Here is a 17676-nt window from a genome sequence, read left to right as displayed (position 1 = left end):
GAATCTGTTACCATATTAGCCAGAATTCTCTGCTTTGAGGATTAATTTGAAGCAAGTCTGAACAGGATTTATTGTTCATAAACCCAATTTAAAAAATAAAAAAAAGTGGTTCTAATAAACTCACTCTTAAGAAAACAGTTTGGTTTACGATCGGACTTGACCAAGCACACCCTGGAACGGAGTTTGCCGATTTCCAGACAGAAGAGAACAATGGAGGCATCTACCATTGACCTACATTGGAGAACTGCTGCTTGCCATGAGAAATCAACAAATGATGTCATAGGAAATGGACAGAATCACAAGTTTTACACCATGGCTTTAATACTTTACTCTTTTCAAACCAACCACAATAATACAAAATATTAAGTGCCGCATGTCAAACAGAGACGTTTGCTCTTTTACAATGGTCAGTATTAAAAACTAATTATTTCAGGAATTATAAATACAAATTCAATTCTGTACAGTTACAAAAAAATGATGCACAATAAAACATTTTTAAAAAATTGTCTACAAATCAACAACAAAAAAAAAAAAAAAAAAAACACCCATTTCCCAACCTTCCACACACACAAACAAACCACACGCACACAAAATATTCAAGTTTGTTAGGACAGGACAATTGACTTAACCCGCATTGGGGAAGAGGCAAAAAATGCACCAACACGGAATTCATGCCAAAGAAACTTTTTGAGATGTGTTTTGTTCAGTTCGGTGCGAACACAGCCCAGTCTAAAAGACAGAGGGAGAAATTTGACCTTGGCGTGTAATTTCAGCTCGTTCTCCCAGGTTTAAAGTACCACACACACGTGGGGCCGAGCCTTCATTTTAAAAGAAATTATATATAAAAACAGGAAAAGACACAAAGTGCTCTTTGTTTCCTATTATGGGTGCATGACGAGCGTTTCAACAACACACAAACCACCATTTAAATCAAAGACTTCATCTAGTTTCAAAAGAAGTGGGAAATTAAAATTGCCCTCTAGTTTATTTTAATTAGTGCCTAAGTCAGAACACCAAGATGTTGTGGCATATTATCATCCTCACTAGATTATTTCCCTGGAAATATAAGGTCATTTGTTACTACGAATTCTAGATACTACAGAAACACTATCAAATGCATCTTGATAGAGAAGCGTGATACTCTAGCCAGTCACATATAGACTAGGGATCACTATGTCGATCGATAATATCAGGTCACCAAAAAAAAGACGCTTGACTACATCCCAAAAATCGCACTCTATCCCCTATGACCTCTGGTCAAAAGCAGTGCGCTGTATAGGGCACAATTTGGGATGCAACTTCTGTGTCTTTTGGCTATGGGTCCAGAACCGCTTCTAACTAAACTCTATGACAGGGGTGTCAAACTCGTTTCATGGAGGGCCGAGTGTCTGTTGGTTTGAGTTGTTGCCTTTCAATTTGTGTCCAATTAAGACCTAGACAACCAGGTGAGGGGAGTTCCTAACTAACAACCTTAACTCATCAATCAAGTACAAGGGAGGAGCAAAAACCTGCAGATTTGCCAGGGAATGAGTTTGACACCTGTGCTCTATGATTAGATGTGGACACATTCTGGCATGGGAGACAGAATACTTCACCACCTGACCTTCCATAAAGCTTGAGGCTCGATGTAGTGACCAGGTCAGGTCCTCAATGTAAAACAGATGTCTTGGGAATACCCGACCACTACACTCTAACCATACTTCCTAACACCTCGTTGAAACGGCACGTTACGTTAGCGCCACAGACTCCATGTTTGGTACCTGGGTCGTGATCAGTAGGGCATAATATTTGAATACGTTTTGCAGCGGACAAATGAAATCTGTGTTCTTTATTGGCGACGTTCAGTAGTACCTCCCCGTTTCACTTCGGTTTTTAAAACATACAGTGAGTGATTCAACCTTCTAAAGCTGGCAAGTTACAGCTGACATAATACAATGCTGCCCCCTAATGGCCAAAGATGCGCACTATAAACATTTTGACTTTTGAAGTGACAAAGAAATCCTGAGAGTTATTAATAACACCCCCAACCCAAAATGCCCGAGTCGATTTTTTTGCTGGTCATCAGATATGCATTAAAAAAAATTCATTTTTCACACAGCACACAGAATAGAAACGAGACGGACAACGAAGTGTCCACTATACAAATACACAAACCACAACGCTGAGAGCTTCATAAGCTGGACACACACAGCGCACACAAAACACAGACCACTGTCAATCCAGGCACTAACCTAAATCCAAACTCAAAAACTATACACATGTATATACAAATCAACAGACACAAGGGGCCCGTTTTAGACAAATCATTAACGCAGAACAGACATGGCTAAAGCAAAGGTTGATGGCTTCATAGTGTAACATTTCCCCTTCACCCCCATACCTCTACAGAGGACACTACTCCTTCATGAATAGGGACAGGAGTTTTCCCCTTGACCAGTTATAGCCTATATTATATATATTCTGAGCCCTAGCAATTATAACTAGGGCTCAGAGTTGCTTAAGGTCAAGCAACGTGGTCGTAACTAGGCTATAATCCCATCCGCCCTCTCCCTCCCTCAGCTCTGGAGCAGGTCTCCCAGGTCGTAGGTGTCGAAGAAGTCGGACACGCCCTCGCCATCCTCCAGCCCCCAGAGGTAGTCGTCGTGGTCGAGGTGCGGCGAGAAGCTGACGAAGGGGGTGTTGGGGTCGGGGGTGAACCCGGGGCCCGGGAGCTGGTCCTCGGTCATCTGGAGCAAGCTGGGGGGCAGGCCCAGGAGGCCCTCTACGTCCAGGAGGGTGGTGGGGTTGGTGGTGTTGGGGAGGGATACTGGTGCAGGTCTGGAGAGTTCAGCTGTAGGGAGGGCGGAGAGGGAGTGTTAGTGACTGGACACCCCTTACAACACACGGGACTGTTTAGAGGAGGCTGCAACGGTACAGGACGCTCAGATGGAAAGGTATTGTGCAGAACAGCTATGACTGTCTGTCATGTAGAATTGGAAATCGTATCAGGTCTATTCTATTCTGTTGCTATCTGCAACATTCAGAACTTTTCACATCATTGAATAGACCTCAGCTGTGTCAGACTAAAGAACACAGTCCCCCCCCCCCAGTTCAGCTTACCTTCCATGGGCTCCTGCTTGACGTCAGTGTATTGGGGCTCCTGTTTGATAGTGGTGTACTGTGGTGGTACCATGGCGAGGGAGGGGGAGACAATGTGACCCAGGGGGTGATGAGGGTCGTCTTTCCTGGGGGTGGTGGTGTTCTTGACGGGGCTGGCATCCTCCAGGCCCTCCTCGGGACAGAGGTACACCTCAATGGGCCCGTTCTTACTTTTCAGGTAGATCTGTTGGGAGCCCTGTGGGTACAGGACAATAGGGAGCTGTAACAATGACGCACTACAGGGAAGCGAGGGATAGTGGGCAGGATTGGTAAATGAATGGGCTCGGTTTCAAAATGTCTGAAGGGTAAAGAGTCTGTCTTTTGTTATACAAGAGGATTGGCTTAGTAAGAAAGTGTGTAGCATATCCTTGTAAGGAAGAGGTACAGGGACTGACGTTAAGGTCTGAAAGGCTCTCGCCCAGTCGGCAGGTCAGGAGTATTTTGGGTTATGATGACCTGCCCAGAAATGTAAAGACCACCAAAATTACAAAGAATTCCAGTAGTTATCACCAATGGAATATCACTTGTTCAATGGGGCAACCACAGAGCAGGCACAACGTGCACACCCATGTCACTTGCTCCAAGTAATAGGGGGCGGCGGGTAGCCTAGTGGTCAGAGCGTCGGGCCACTGTTCCCCGGTAGCCCGTCAACCGCAAAGGTCGCTGGATCGAATCCCCGAGCTGACAAGGTAAAAAAAAAATGTTGTTCTGCCCCTGAACAAGGCAGTTACACTGACTGCCTACCGGGGAACAGCGGGTTAAGTAAGAATTTGATCTCCTCTGACTTGCCTAGTTAAATAAAGGTTACACATAAGGCAATCCTTGGAACGGTCACTGTGTCTGTTTAAGCTGTACTTCAGCTGTATTGTTCTTTCCAAACGGTCAGGTACTAACTGAACTTGTCCTTGTTTTGCTACGGTGTGCCCAAATGAACACTACCCAGCTGTCCATCTATGACGACTAGATGACCACTCACCTCCGAGGACTCAGGCACCTCCAGCTTGGTTTCTGACGGGGCCTTGACGGCGATGACCGTCTGGTCCTGCAGGCTGGCTATAGACCTGATGTCCTGGTAGGTGACGTAACCTAGTTGTCCCTGGTTGTCCCCGTGTTCGGTCAACTCCTTGAGCTGGGTGCTGCTGGACGTGATCAGGTCTTCCAGGGCCTTCTCGGCCCTCTCCAGCTCTCCCAGCTCCTTCCTCAGGGCGCGAGACTTCTCCCCGCTGCTGGCCGAGCCCTCAAACACGCCACCCACCCTAATAAAATGGTTTTGATTTTTATGATGAGCCACCACAGAGTACATACATTGTACATCATGGTATAGATAGATCATGGTCAGGTGAAGTTGGAACTATCAACACGTAAAAAATAAACAATTGTCTTTAGATTACAGAGCAAGGTGGACCTTAGTGCAATATTGCACTAATATTAGGGGCTAAGGAGTTGACAATGGAATTGGGCCCACCTCCTACGGCCGAAGAATGAGAAGTTACTTGTCCTAAGTGTGGACTTGTCCTTAAATGTACTTGTCCCAAGTGTCCTACTCACATCCACTGGATGTTGTTCTTGGACTTCTTGCGGATCAGCTGTACACCCTCCAGCACGTTGGTGATGTCATAGATGCGTCTCTTCTGCACCTCGAGGACCTCGGTGGCCCAGTTGAGGTCCAGCACGCCGTCAGGTGACTCGCTCAGCAGGCCAACAAACTTCTTGGTCAGCAGACCCAGGGAGGTGTCGTAGCGCGTCCGCTCACCGGGGGACTTGGGCGCTGAGGGTCAAGGGTCATACAAGGGATGGGGTAAGAGATTGTGGATCTACGTATTCAATAATATGTGGAATAGACATATGTGAACTCAATATTATGGATTGGAAAAGATCTACATGTAGCTTGTGTGTTTTAAAGTATAAAGGATGGATGATTATGTTGTCTCGCTTTATGCAACCTGTCACTTATTTGGTAATGAGACAGTAGGGGAGGAGGGAGGGGGGGTCTTTTTTTCACTGATGCAGACACTCACTTTTGGGACTAGGGATTCTGGCTGTGGCCACAACCCCCTTTCCTTTGGGGGTCCTGAAGTCTGGGAGGTAGAGAGGGTCCTCCAGGTCCAGCTTCCTCTTGGCCTGGGGGGGGGGCACAAAGAAGAAGGAAATAAGGGGTTAAAGACACTCCTTCTCAAGCTACGTGTCCCAATAATATCTCCTTTCTCCTGAAGTTTGCACTCGTTCACTACTCTCCACACATTTCAAATCACTGGATTTGACAACGTAGGCATGGGCTAGAGAGTCTTGCACTATACATCTCCAACCTTTCATTTCCTTTCAAATGGGAGTGAACAAGTGCACACTGTGAGAAAGGACAGATTGTTAGGATGCAGGGAGTCTATTGGAACCATTCCCCAGTTTGAATGCGTAACAAGTCCACTTGTCATGTAACTATGTCCTATAGAGCTGTAGATCATGAGGATAGGATGGTAGCAGGCCATAGAATAAAGCCCAGCCCGTCCACTGTGGTGTGAGATCTGTGCTGCCAGTATGCTAATGCTAAATGTGGCTGTTGAAAAGCGACAAGTCGTAATTGTGGTGGTGGTCTCAAGAACTGTGACAAAGGCCATAACATTCTCAAGCACTTCTAATGAGGGGAGTGTGTGTGTGTGTGTGGGACCGCCCCACTGCCCGCCAAACGCCACTCACTGACCACATCCCCCTGTTTCTTCTCCTCCTCCTTTTCCCCCATGACGCCCCCCCCATTCCTTTTCCCCATGACCCCCCCACTCCTCCTTTCCCCCCTCACTCCTCCTTTCCCCCCTCACTCCTTACCCCCCTGACCCTCACTCCTTTTCCCCCCCATGACCCCCCTCACTCCTCCCTTCTCCTCCCTTTCCCCCCTCACTCCTCCCTCCCCCCCCCTCACTCCTCCCTTCCCCCCTCACTCCTCCCTTCCCCCCCTCACTCCTCCCTTTCCCCCCTCACTCCTCCCTTTCCCCCATGACCCCCCTCATTCCTCCCCCCCTCCCCCCCTCACTCCTCCCTTTCCCCCCCCTCACTCCCTCCTCCCTTCCCCCCCTCACTCCTCCCTTTCCCCCCTCCCTCACTCCTCCCTTCCCCCCCCTCCCTCACTCCTCCCTTCCCCACTCCCCCTCTCACTCCTCCCCCCCTGACCCTCACTCCTCCTCCCTTTCCCCCCCTCACTCCCCCCTTCCCCCCCTCACTCCCCCCTTCCCTTTCCCCCCTCACTCCTTCCTCCTCCCTTTCCCCCCCTCACTCCTCCCTTTCCCCCCATGACCCCCCTCACTCCTCCCTTTCCTCCCCCCTCCCTCCTCCCCTCACTCCTCCCTCCTCCCTTTCCCCCCCTCCTCACTCCTCCCTCCTCACTTTCCCCCCCTCCCTCCTCCCTCTTCCCTCACTCCCCCCCTCACTCCTCCCTCCTCCACCCCCCCCCCCTCACTCCTCCCTTTCCCCCCCACTCATCCCTTCTCCCTTTCCCCCCCTCACTCATCCCTCCTTCCCCCCCTCACTCCTCCCTTTCCCCCCCTCCCTCACTCCTCCCTTTCCCCCCCTCCCTCCCTCCCCCACTCCCCCTCTCACTCCTCCCCCCCTGACCCTCACTCCTCCTCCCTTTCCCCCCCCTCACTCCACCCTTCCCCCCTCACTCCCCCCTTCCCTTTCCCCCCTCACTCCTCCCTCCTCCCTTTCCCCCCCTCACTCCTCCCTTTCCCCCCATGACCCCCCTCATTCCTCCCCCCTTTCCTCCCCCCTCCCTCCTCCCCTCACTCCTCCCTCCTCCCTTTCCCCCCCTCCTCACTCCTCCCTCCTCACTCCTCCCTTCCCCCCCTCACTCCTCGCTCCTTCCCCCCCCTCCCTCCTCCCTCTTCCCTCACTCCCCCCCTCACTCCTCCCTCCTCCACCCCCCCCCCTCACTCCTCCCTTTCCCCCCCACTCATCCCTTCTCCCTTTCCCCCCCTCACTCATCCCTCCTTCCCCCCCCTCACTCCTCCCTCCTCCCTCCTCCTTCCTTTCCCCTCCCTCACTCCTCCCTCCTTTTCCCTCCTCACTCCTCCTCCCTCCTCCCGTTCCCTCCCCTCACTCCTCCCTTCCTTTCCCCCCCTCACTCCTCCCTCCCTCCCCCCCCTCACTCCTCCCTTTCCCTCCCCTCACTCCTCCCTTTCCCTCCCCTCACTCCTCCCTTTCCCTCCCCTCACTCCTCCCTTTCCCCCCCCCTCACTCCTCCCTCCTCCGTTTCCCCCCCCTCACTCCTCCCTCCTCCCTTTCCCCCCCTCACTCCTCCCTCCTCCCTTTCCCCCCCTCACTCCTCCCTCCTCCCTCCCCTCCCTTCTCCCTTTCCCTCCCCTCCCTCCTCCCTTTCCCTCCCCTCCTCCCTTTCCCTCCCCTCCCCCCCCCCCTCACTCCTCCCTTCCCCCCCTCCCCACACCTCCCTCCCCCCCCCCCCTCACGCCTCCCTCCCTTCCCCCCCTCCCCACGCCTCCCTCCCTTCCCCCCCCTCCCCACACCTCCCCCCCCTCCCTCCCTTCCCCCCCCTCCCCACACCTCCCCCCCCCTCCCTCCCTTCCCCCCCCTCGCCCCCCCCACACCTCCCCCCCCCTCCCTCCCTTCCCCCCCCTTTTATAGAAACTGAAATCAGTGACTATTTTCTTATACTCAAACCGAAACTGAACCAAGGAGAAGTGTAAAGGCTATTGAAAGAGAGAAATTAAAACCACAACCCGAAGTCTAACAGATCTAACTTCTAATTTCCAAACGTTTTCCAACTTAGGACGTATGGATTCGATCGATGTGTTCCGTGTTATTTTCACTGTGGAACGAGCAAGTATCTCCTGCCCTGAAAGATGTCAGGTTAGAACGGAAGGTGCTGCTGGAAGAGGACTGCAGATGGAGTCCAAAAATGGGAGGTTTAAAAATAATAATAATCTTACTAGGATTTTAGAACACCCCCATACTGCAGCAATGGCATGCCCCACTCCATTCCAACACACTAAATTAGGACCAGATTATAATCAGCTCAGTGGCAGTGGGGGGGAACCAAGCAGAACATTGAACATCTGCCCTGGGGTACCGCATGTACTGCTGGTTGAAGACAGAGAGAGAAGTGGTGTTACCCCCCCCACAGATGTGTGTACGCACACACACACACACACCTCCATATCCCCATAATCTCTTGTTTTACAAACCACACACACACACGCGCCAGATCACAGTTGGAGAGAGGGCCTGTCAAATCAGACTCTGCTTCAGTGTGGCTACAGACACAACCCAGCATGTGCCGCGAAGGCCACATGTCCACAAGCTTCAAATCAAACCACGGCATAACCTGTGACGCATGTCATGATCTGACGCTGCAATGGGCCTGATGTACTAAGTAAAGTCATTACAGTACAACTAGACACACAGACTACAGGGTAGAATTAAACAAATGTGTAGTTTTAACTACTGTCGTTTTAACTATCACCTATGGTTTTAATTGCACTGGTTCTCTTTTTTTCTAAGGGGGGGGGGGGTGCACAATTGGCCCAGCGTCATTCGGGTTTGGCCAGGGTTTGTTCTTAACTGACTTGCCTGGTTAAATACATTTTTTTTTTTTTTACTCCTATCCCTTAGTAAACCATACTTTGCTACAGTAGATCTGAGAAGAGATTTGAGAATGTGAGCAGCATGTGGATTTGAACTGAACCATGAGAGGGAGGAGGGAGAGAGAGAGAGGGGGTTAAAGGATGACATTGTCCCTCTGTCCTCCACCACATGTCCACCTGTCTGTCAGTGACATATGGCACAGCCACACACAGCAGGTGGCAGGGAAAGACAACAAGAGAACCTGTCTAACCCGTCGCACACACACACTTTCATTTCAGGGGCTACTATATATTGCTATTACTAGGCCTAGGCTAGATTATAGTCTAATTACTGTACTTGTCGTTCACACACAATCGCACAAAAGATTTTCGTTACGCCAACTTGGAGGTAAAGCAGACATTAGTAGTTTACCAGTAAGCCTACTACCTATGGTAAATACAAAACAATACATTTGTAATAAAAATATAAAATGTTCCCCTCTAACGTGTTCAACCTGCATTAAGGCATGACTTCTCCTTTTGACCAATAAAGAGGAAGGAAATGCCTCAGTGGCAAACCAGAGGAGCGATTGAGGAAAAGATAGCACCGATCACACTCTTAAAATCCCCCCCCACACCCTCAGGGATTAAAATGTGACCCCTGTGTCATCTTCTGGAGAAGAGTCTAAATGCAACCTGTCAAATAAAGCCCATGTGGTGGTTAAAATGGCCACCTTGCATTGTATTTAACTCGAACGGGCCTCCCCTTGAACATTTTACCACAGTTTTGCAGGGGCCCGGCTTAGGCCTGTGAGTTTGTGTTTGTAGTGAGGTTTTGACCGGGGAGTCAGTGCTTCGCCTTTTGGCGTGTGAAAATACAAGGCCTATGTCAGCTAGCATACCACAGGCGAGGGGGGGGGGGGGGGGGGGGGGAAGAGAAAAATAAAATTAAAAATAATCACTCAACCACCAAATTCCAACGCAAAGTTATGTACAGAGAGATACAGAACATAACGAGTCACACACACACACACACACACATCAAGCTAAAACAATGTCACGCTCAAACATAGTGAGTGAACAGCGAACTACAGCAATTGTCAACAGCAGGCCATTGCTGGCGCTCTACTTAAGTACATTTACATGGTCCCCCCGTGTGGCTCAGTTGGTAGAGCATGGCGTTTGCACGGGTGGCGGTTTTGATTCCCACAGGGGACCGGGACGATAAATATGTATGAAAATGTATGTACTTACATTGACAAGAGTGTCTGCCAAATGACATAAACGTATTTAAAATACACCGAGTCCCTCCTTCACAACCCTGTTCTTTATCTCCATGACACATTGCGTCACAATGTCGCAACCCACAGCCGTTATTGCCTCAAAGACGGCGACTAAGCGTCCTCACCCTAAACGTGCATGCAAGTTCGGCTGTCCTTCCACCCCTCTAACTCAAGCCATTTCAACAGATATGACTGGATTTTCCCTCCAGAGGCATTTCACAAATCTGTGTCACATGAACCAAATGCTTTCAACAGACTCACTTCTAGCTACTGGTGTGTGCGCGTGAGTGTGTGTAAACCTTCTCGCTCTTCAAACACCGGTTCAGTTAAGTAGAACCTAACGTTCAAGACAAGGAAGAGTTTCAATATGTGTGACAAAAAGACCCATTCAACACCAAGCTAGCCCATGTCCCTCACACATTAAAAAAAGACAGTCCCATCCCCCATGCTACTGGGGAAGGGAGCAGACCAAAAAGAGAAGAGGGAACTCAAGATAACAGAGAAAGAGAGCTTTTGGCCTGAGTGTAAACAAGGGGCAAAGTAGGCAATCTCACCGCCCAGCACCCTGAGCCCTAGCCTGAATAGAAGCTCACCATGGGAGTCCCAGAGAGAGGTGAGGGCATAGGCAATGATGACATGAGGGAGTGATGTGTGGGGGTGGGAGAGATCAGGGGGTAGCTAGCACGTCACCAAAACCTACAGTACTTTATTTGACTATTTTCTACATTGTAGAATAAGAGTGAAGACATCAAAACGATGAAATAACAAATATGGAATCATGTAGTAACCAAAAAAAGTGCTAAACAAATCTAAATAGATTTTATATTTGTGAATCTACAGAGTAGCCACCCTTTGCCTCGATGACAGTTTTGACTTAAAGCTTGGTTGCAAATGGGTCTTCCAAATGGACAATGACCCCCAAGCATCTTCCAAAGTTGTGGCAAAATGGCTTAAGGAGAACAAAGTCAAGGTATTGGAGTGGCCATCACAAAGCCCTGACCTCAATCCTATAGAACATTTGTGGGCAGAACTGAAAAAGCTGGTGCGAGCAAGGAGGCCTACAAACCTGACTCAGTTACACCAGCTCTGGTCAGGAAGAATGGGACAAAATTCACTCAACTTATTGTGGGAAGCTTGTGGAAGGCTACCCGAAACGTTTGACCCAAGTTAACAAATTAAAGGCAATGCTACCAAATACTAATTGAGTGTATTTAAACTTCTGACCCACTGGGAATGTGATGAAAGATATAAAAGCTGAAATATATCACTCTACTATTATTCTGACATTTCACATTCTTACAATAAAGTGGTGATCCTGACTGAGTTGCTGCTGTTGACCGGGGTAGGGGTAGCTAGGTGGAAAGCATGGCCAGCAGTAGAAAAATGCTTATTGAAATTCTCGATTATCGTATATTTATCGGTGCTGACAGTATTTCCTAGCATCAGTGCAGTGGGCAGCTGGGAGGAGGTGCTCTTATTCTCCATAGACTTTAGTGTCTCAAAACTTTTTGGAATTAGTGCTACTGGATGCAAATTTGTAGCCTTTGCTTTTTTAACTGACTGTGTATATTGGTTCCTGACTTCCCTGAAAAGTTGCATATTGCGTGGGCTATTCAATGCTAATGCCATAGGATGTTTTTGTGCTGGTCAAGGGCAGTGAAGTCTGGAGTGAACCAAGGGCTATATCTGTTCTTAGTTCTAAAATATTTTGAATGGGGCATGCTTATTTAAGATCATGAGGAAAGCACTTTTAAAGAACAACCAGACATTCTCTACTGACGGGATGAGGTCAATATCCTTCTAGGATACACGGGCCAGGTCGATTAGAAAGGCCTGCTCGCTGAAGTGTTTTAGGGAGCGTTTGACAGTGATGAGGGGTGGTCGTTTGACTGCGGGCCCCTTACGGATGCAGGCAATGAGGCAGTAAGCGCTGAGATCCTGGTTGAAGACAGCAGAGGTGCATATAGAGGGCAATTTGGTCAGGATGATATCTATGAGAGTGCCCATGTTTACAGATTTAGGGTTGTACCTGGTAGTACAGGTATTTCACCTTTATTTAAATAGGTTCCTTGATAATTTGTGTGAGATTGAGGGCATCTAGTTTAGTTTGTTGTATGGCCGGGGTGCTAAACATATGCCAGTTTAGGTCACCTAACAGTACGAACTCTGAAGATAGATGCGTTTCAGCCAATCAGTTGTGTTGTGACAAAGTAGGGCTGGAATACAGAAGATGGTCTTTTACCAAATAGGGCTAAGTCCTTATTATGGGAAGAACAGCTCAAATAAGCAAAGAGGAACAACAGTCCATCATTACTTTAAGACATAAAGGTCAGTCAATCTGGAAAATGTTAAGAACTTTGAAAGTTTCTTCAATTGCAGTCACAAAAAGCATCAAGCGCTATGATGAAACTGGCTCTAATGAGGACCGCCAAAGGAAAGGAAGACCCAGAGTTACCTCTGCTGCAGAGGATAAGTTCATTAGAGTTACCAGCCTCAGAAATTACAGCCCAAATAAATGGTTTACAGTGTCAACTGTTCAGAAGAGACTGCATGAATCAGGCCTTCATGGTCGTATTGCTGCAAAGAAACCACTACTAAAGGACACCAATAAGAAGAAGAGACTTGCTTGGGCTAAGAAACACAAGCAATAGACAGACTGGTGGAAATCTGTCCTTTGGTCTGATGAGTCCAAATTTCCGATTTTTGGTTCCAACTGCCATGTCTTTGTGAGACGCAGAGTACATGATGATCTCCGCATGTGTAGTTCCCACCGTGAAGCATGGAGGAGGTGTGATGCTGTTTTACTGGTGATACTGTCAGTGATTTATTTAGAATTCAAGGGACACTTAACCAGCATAGCTACCACAGCATTCTGCAACGATATGCCATCTCATCTGGTTTGCGCTTAGTACGACTATAAATTTGTTTTTCCAACAGGACAATGACCCAACACACCTCCAGGCTGTGTAAGGGCTATGTGACCAAGAGGGAGAGTGACAGAGTGCTGCATCGGATGACCTGGCCTCCACAACAACAAAAAAATGTTTGAATTATTTCACCTTTATTTAACCAGGTAGGCCAGTTGAGAACAAGTTCTCACTTACAACTGCGACCTGGTCAAGATAAAGCAAAGCAGTGATACAAAAACAACACAGAGTTACACATGGGAGAAACAGAAGTACAAACAAAAGTACAATACAATTACCCGACCTCAACCCAATTGAGATGGTTTGGGATGAGTTGGACCACAGAGTGATGGAAAAGCAGCCAACAAGTGCTCAGCATATGTGGGAACTCCTTCAAGACTGTTAGAAAAGCATTACAGCTGAAGCCGGTTGAGAGAATGCCAAGAGTGTGCAAAGCTGTCATCAAGGCAAAGGGTGGCTACTTTGAAGATTTGTTTAACACTTTTTTGGTTACTACATGATTCCATGTGTAATTTCACAGCTTTGATGTCTTCACTATATTCTACAATGCAGAAAATAGTGAAAATAAAGAAAAACCCTTGAATGAGTAGGTGTGTCCAAACTTTTGACTGGTACTGTATGTGTCAAACTGAAACCAGAGAGCACTCCTTGACCTTCTGTCTTGTTTTTCAACTCGGGAGTAAAACTCTGTCAAACATTTACGAGTTAGTTGTAGCATCATCCTCACAGAAAACACAGTATTTCACAGCTCGCCAATCATTCAAACATCATGGCAGCAACCACTATAAATATGACACAGTGGGGATATATCATCTCAGGTTATCTATAATGGACTATTAATTAACTCTAGATTTTTCTTCCACTTGAGTGTAGGAGTGCCCTAATACAATATCAAGGTGAATATGACTAATATGCCGTTTGACCAGTTGTTAGTCTCTGCCAAGTTGTAAGTATCCATGACAATCTGTGAAGTGGTCCTGTATGGCACAGTTGATCAAGCATGCTGCTTGTACTGCCAGGGTTGTGGGTTCAATTCCCGGGGCCACCCATACATAAAATGTATGCAAGCATGACTGTAAGTTGCTTTAGATAAAAGTGTCTGCTAAATGACATATATTATATAAGTATCTGTGAGTGACCCAGATTTGAGATGAATTCTACTCCCATTTTCCCAATGAGAATGACTTCAGCAGGGAGAAGGATAATGGCTCCTTCACAGTGTAACCCAAAGTGTTTACGAGTAACAGGGCATGGCAAGAGGATGTCCTGCTCTACCACTTCTTCTTCTGACACAATTATCATTACCATGTTTCCAGGGCAAGTATAGCCTCTCTGCCCACTGTGCTTTACGGACAATATAAGGAAATTGCCTGCCGAGGCTGACATTCTGTTGTTAATCATAACTAGTGTCAGGATAAAGTTATTGTTTACCATAACCCCGTGACCCTAGTTCTGACCACTAATCGACCCGACGAGGAAAAACTCTGGGCCCCAGTTCTAGGCTATAACTAGTTGTAATCTAGCAGTAACTAGTTTTATAACAAAATGTTCCTGGTCATTAAAAGCTCATGGTCCTAATTCTAACAGTAGGATAGAGAGGGGTGATGAATACCCTGATCGCCTGACCTAGCATCTTGGTCAGACTTGGCCTAGAATAGGAAGTAGACTGTGCTGTGACCTGTGACCTTTGTGGATGGACACAAACAGGTTGAGCCGGGTGTGTATATGACCTGGCTTGGTTGGTTAATGACAGCTGGGCGCTATGGCTAAACAATGTGTTAAACTAAATTGCATTTTTCAGCAAATTACTTGCATTGGCTGATTGGGCATTATGAAACAAGTTCCCTGTCCAGATGGTGCATCTCCTCGTTCATGTAAGGTTTAACTAACATGGTTCAAGTACACCAAGACAGTCGTGAAGAGGGCCCAACAAAACCTATTCCCCCTCAGGAGACCGAAAAGATTTGGCATGGGTCCTCAGATGCTCAAAAAGTTTTACAGCTGCACCATCGAGAGCATCCTGACAGGTTGCATCACTGCCTGGTATGGCAACTGCTCTGCATCTGACCGCAAGGCGCTACAGAGGGTAGGGCGTACGGCCCAGTACATCACCGGGGCCAAGCTTCCTGCCATCCAGGCGGTGTCAGAGGAAGGCCCTAAAAATGGTCAAAGACTCCTGCCATCCTAGTCATAGAATGTTCTCTCTGCTACCACACTGCAAGCGGTACCGGAGCATCAAGTCTAGGTCCAAAGAGGCTCCTAAACAGCTTCTACCCCCAAGCCATAAGACCCCCCCCCCCTACACTGCTGCTATCTAATAACTCTACCTACATGTACATAATTACCTGGACACAAGTTCCCCTGCACATTGTCTCTGTACCGGTACCTCCTGTATATAACCCCGCTATTGTTATTTACTGCTGCATTTAATAATTTGTTATTCTTCTCTCTTACTTTTTGAACCATAAATTGACATTTAGAATGAGAAATCACCCTGTGCTTGACAGTTTTTAAATATTAAGCACAACTCCGACAAAATATATTCATACCGGTGTAATTTAAGAATATTTTGCCCATAATTTGACGTATTGTATAGTCAGTAACGTTAATTATCAAGTAGATAACAGTAATATCGATTGTTGGTAGTTTCTTAACTTTTTAAAAGTCTTACCGGGAGTCTGCCGGAGGATGATCTGATGGGTTTAGCTTCAGGTCCATGGGGAGTTGCATAGAGGCAGTTCACCCTTTGTTCGGCCGCTGTCGTGTTGCAGATTTGGGTGAAGTATCCTGCCGGTACCGAGTTCATTGGTGAACTGCATAACCCGGTGCTGAAGAATTCTGTCTTCACTCCAGACAAAACTTTATTCTGTGAACACGACAGTCCTCCTCCTACTACAGCACCTCGGCCAGACGCAGGAGAAACGCATTTGGGCAGCCGCATCATTTTAGTAAATTTAAATAACGACTGTGTTCAAATTAAAATACGTTTAGCTACTAGCAAAACTCAAATATTCCAGAAAACTGTATTCACGACAGTGAATGAAAGGAGTTGGAGTTTCCGATACGACGTGGAAGCGATGTCTCACAATTCGTAGCTAGTTTGACAAATGTCCGAAGAATTTCATAAAAATACTATTTAGTTAATCATGTGCAAAATGCATAAGTGAAATAGATCATCACCAGCGATATCCTTTGCTTGAGTAGTTTCTGAAATTAAACGACTTGCATTGCAACCGATATTATCCTTGATGTGTCCAGTTGAGAGAAAACGTAGACTTTGCCTAGCTAGCTAATGATTTAATAGCTAAATAAATAAACAACAAGTATATTTGCAAGTCCAGAATGGGCAAACATTTGACGTTTACGTCTTGAGAATCAGAATCCTTCAGAAATACAAGGTTTAGGAGTATTCTTCAGATGTTCCGTAGAGAAGTTACTGCCACGGTCGGGTTCTCTGTCCAGCTAAAAAGCTTAGCTCTTGACACAAGGGAATTGGAGTTCGGAAGAACAGCTTTTTAGCGCCAAATTTCGTCCCGCGAAATTTGGATCTCCCGCGGTTAGAGCGCATCTTTGATTGGTCCACAGCGAATTCAATTGTTACATTGCGTAGATATTTGCATAAAACAGTTGGCGCGGGGCGTACCCAGGCGTAAAGGAATAGTATGTCTATGTGAGGTCATTTTAGGGACAAAGTTAGCCATTTCGAATAAAAAATGTTAAATAATAACATGCTTTTATAACCTACTGATAAGCAGTACGACATGAGGATTAAATGCATCTAAATATTATTTTATTTCTTCTCTATAGAGTACAATTATGTAGGCCTAGTCAACCCTGATGTTATTATAGACCCCCTCATAATATCTCATTGTAAGAAAAACTAATCTGAATCAAATCAGCCTTCCTTTTAGTAAACAGTGTATAAATCAATAAAACAATCAAGTGAAGTTCTATGTGAGCAATTTGATGATAAAGATGTTAATTTCGAATGACATCTGCTGCTCAGGAGTTCACAAAGAGAAAAGGAATCATTCCTTGAAGACATGCCCACCCCCCACTCCCGATTGACCCCCCAAGCCTCCAGATATGACACAGGAATAACCCTCTTCATTATAATGCAAATTTCACATGAAGTCCTATTGCTAGTCTAGTCTGATCCCAGATCTTTGTTCTGTCCTGACATCTCCTATACTCATTGTCATGATGAACATGGCAAAGTCCATAGGAGTTGGCTTTACAGCGCTCAATAAATACAGTGAGACAAATGTGTTGAGAAATGGGCAACTCACATCAACGAGTTGATAATGGCCTTGGCAATGTGTTTGTATAATTAGCTAATTGTGCATACATCTAGCCTGCTGTAGTTGGCAGACACACTGCAGTGACTTTCCCATGCATGTGGTGAAACTCCTCCAGTGCATTTGGAAAGTATTCAGACCGATTGACTTTTTCTACATTTTGTTACATTACAGCTCATCAATTTACACGCAATACCACACCATAATGAAAGAGCAAAAACAGGTTTTTATACATTTTTATAAAAACTGAAATATATATTTGCAAAAGTATTCAGACCCTTTACTCAGTACTTTGTTGAAGCACCTCTGGCAGCGATTACAGCCTTGAGTCTTCTTGTGTATGACGCTACAAGTTTGGCACACCTGTATTTGGAGAGTTTCTCCCATTCTTCTCTGCAAATTCTCTCAAGCTCTATCAGGTTGGATGGGGAGCATTGCTGCACAGATATTTTCAGGTTTCTCCGGG

At 46.7% G+C, this 17676-nt stretch overlaps 1 protein-coding gene across 1 annotated transcript; it reads right to left on the bottom strand.

The window, feature by feature from the left end:
• Positions 1-296: 296 nt before the first annotated feature.
• LOC109878147 (transcription factor E2F2) lies at positions 297-16410 on the bottom strand. Its single transcript, XM_020470364.2, has 6 exons — positions 15584-16410; positions 5157-5259; positions 4687-4906; positions 4115-4394; positions 3100-3334; positions 297-2830 (listed from the first exon to the last, which is right to left on the bottom strand). Exons 1-6 carry the CDS (start codon positions 15854-15856, stop codon positions 2556-2558), a joined length of 1386 nt encoding a protein of 461 aa, XP_020325953.1. The 5' UTR covers positions 15857-16410; the 3' UTR covers positions 297-2555.
• Positions 16411-17676: the final 1266 nt, after the last annotated feature.

This window comes from Oncorhynchus kisutch, linkage group LG14 (genome assembly GCF_002021735.2).
Source record: "Oncorhynchus kisutch isolate 150728-3 linkage group LG14, Okis_V2, whole genome shotgun sequence".
Taxonomy (NCBI): domain Eukaryota; kingdom Metazoa; phylum Chordata; class Actinopteri; order Salmoniformes; family Salmonidae; genus Oncorhynchus; species Oncorhynchus kisutch.
This window is presented reverse-complemented; position numbering and strand designations above follow the sequence as displayed.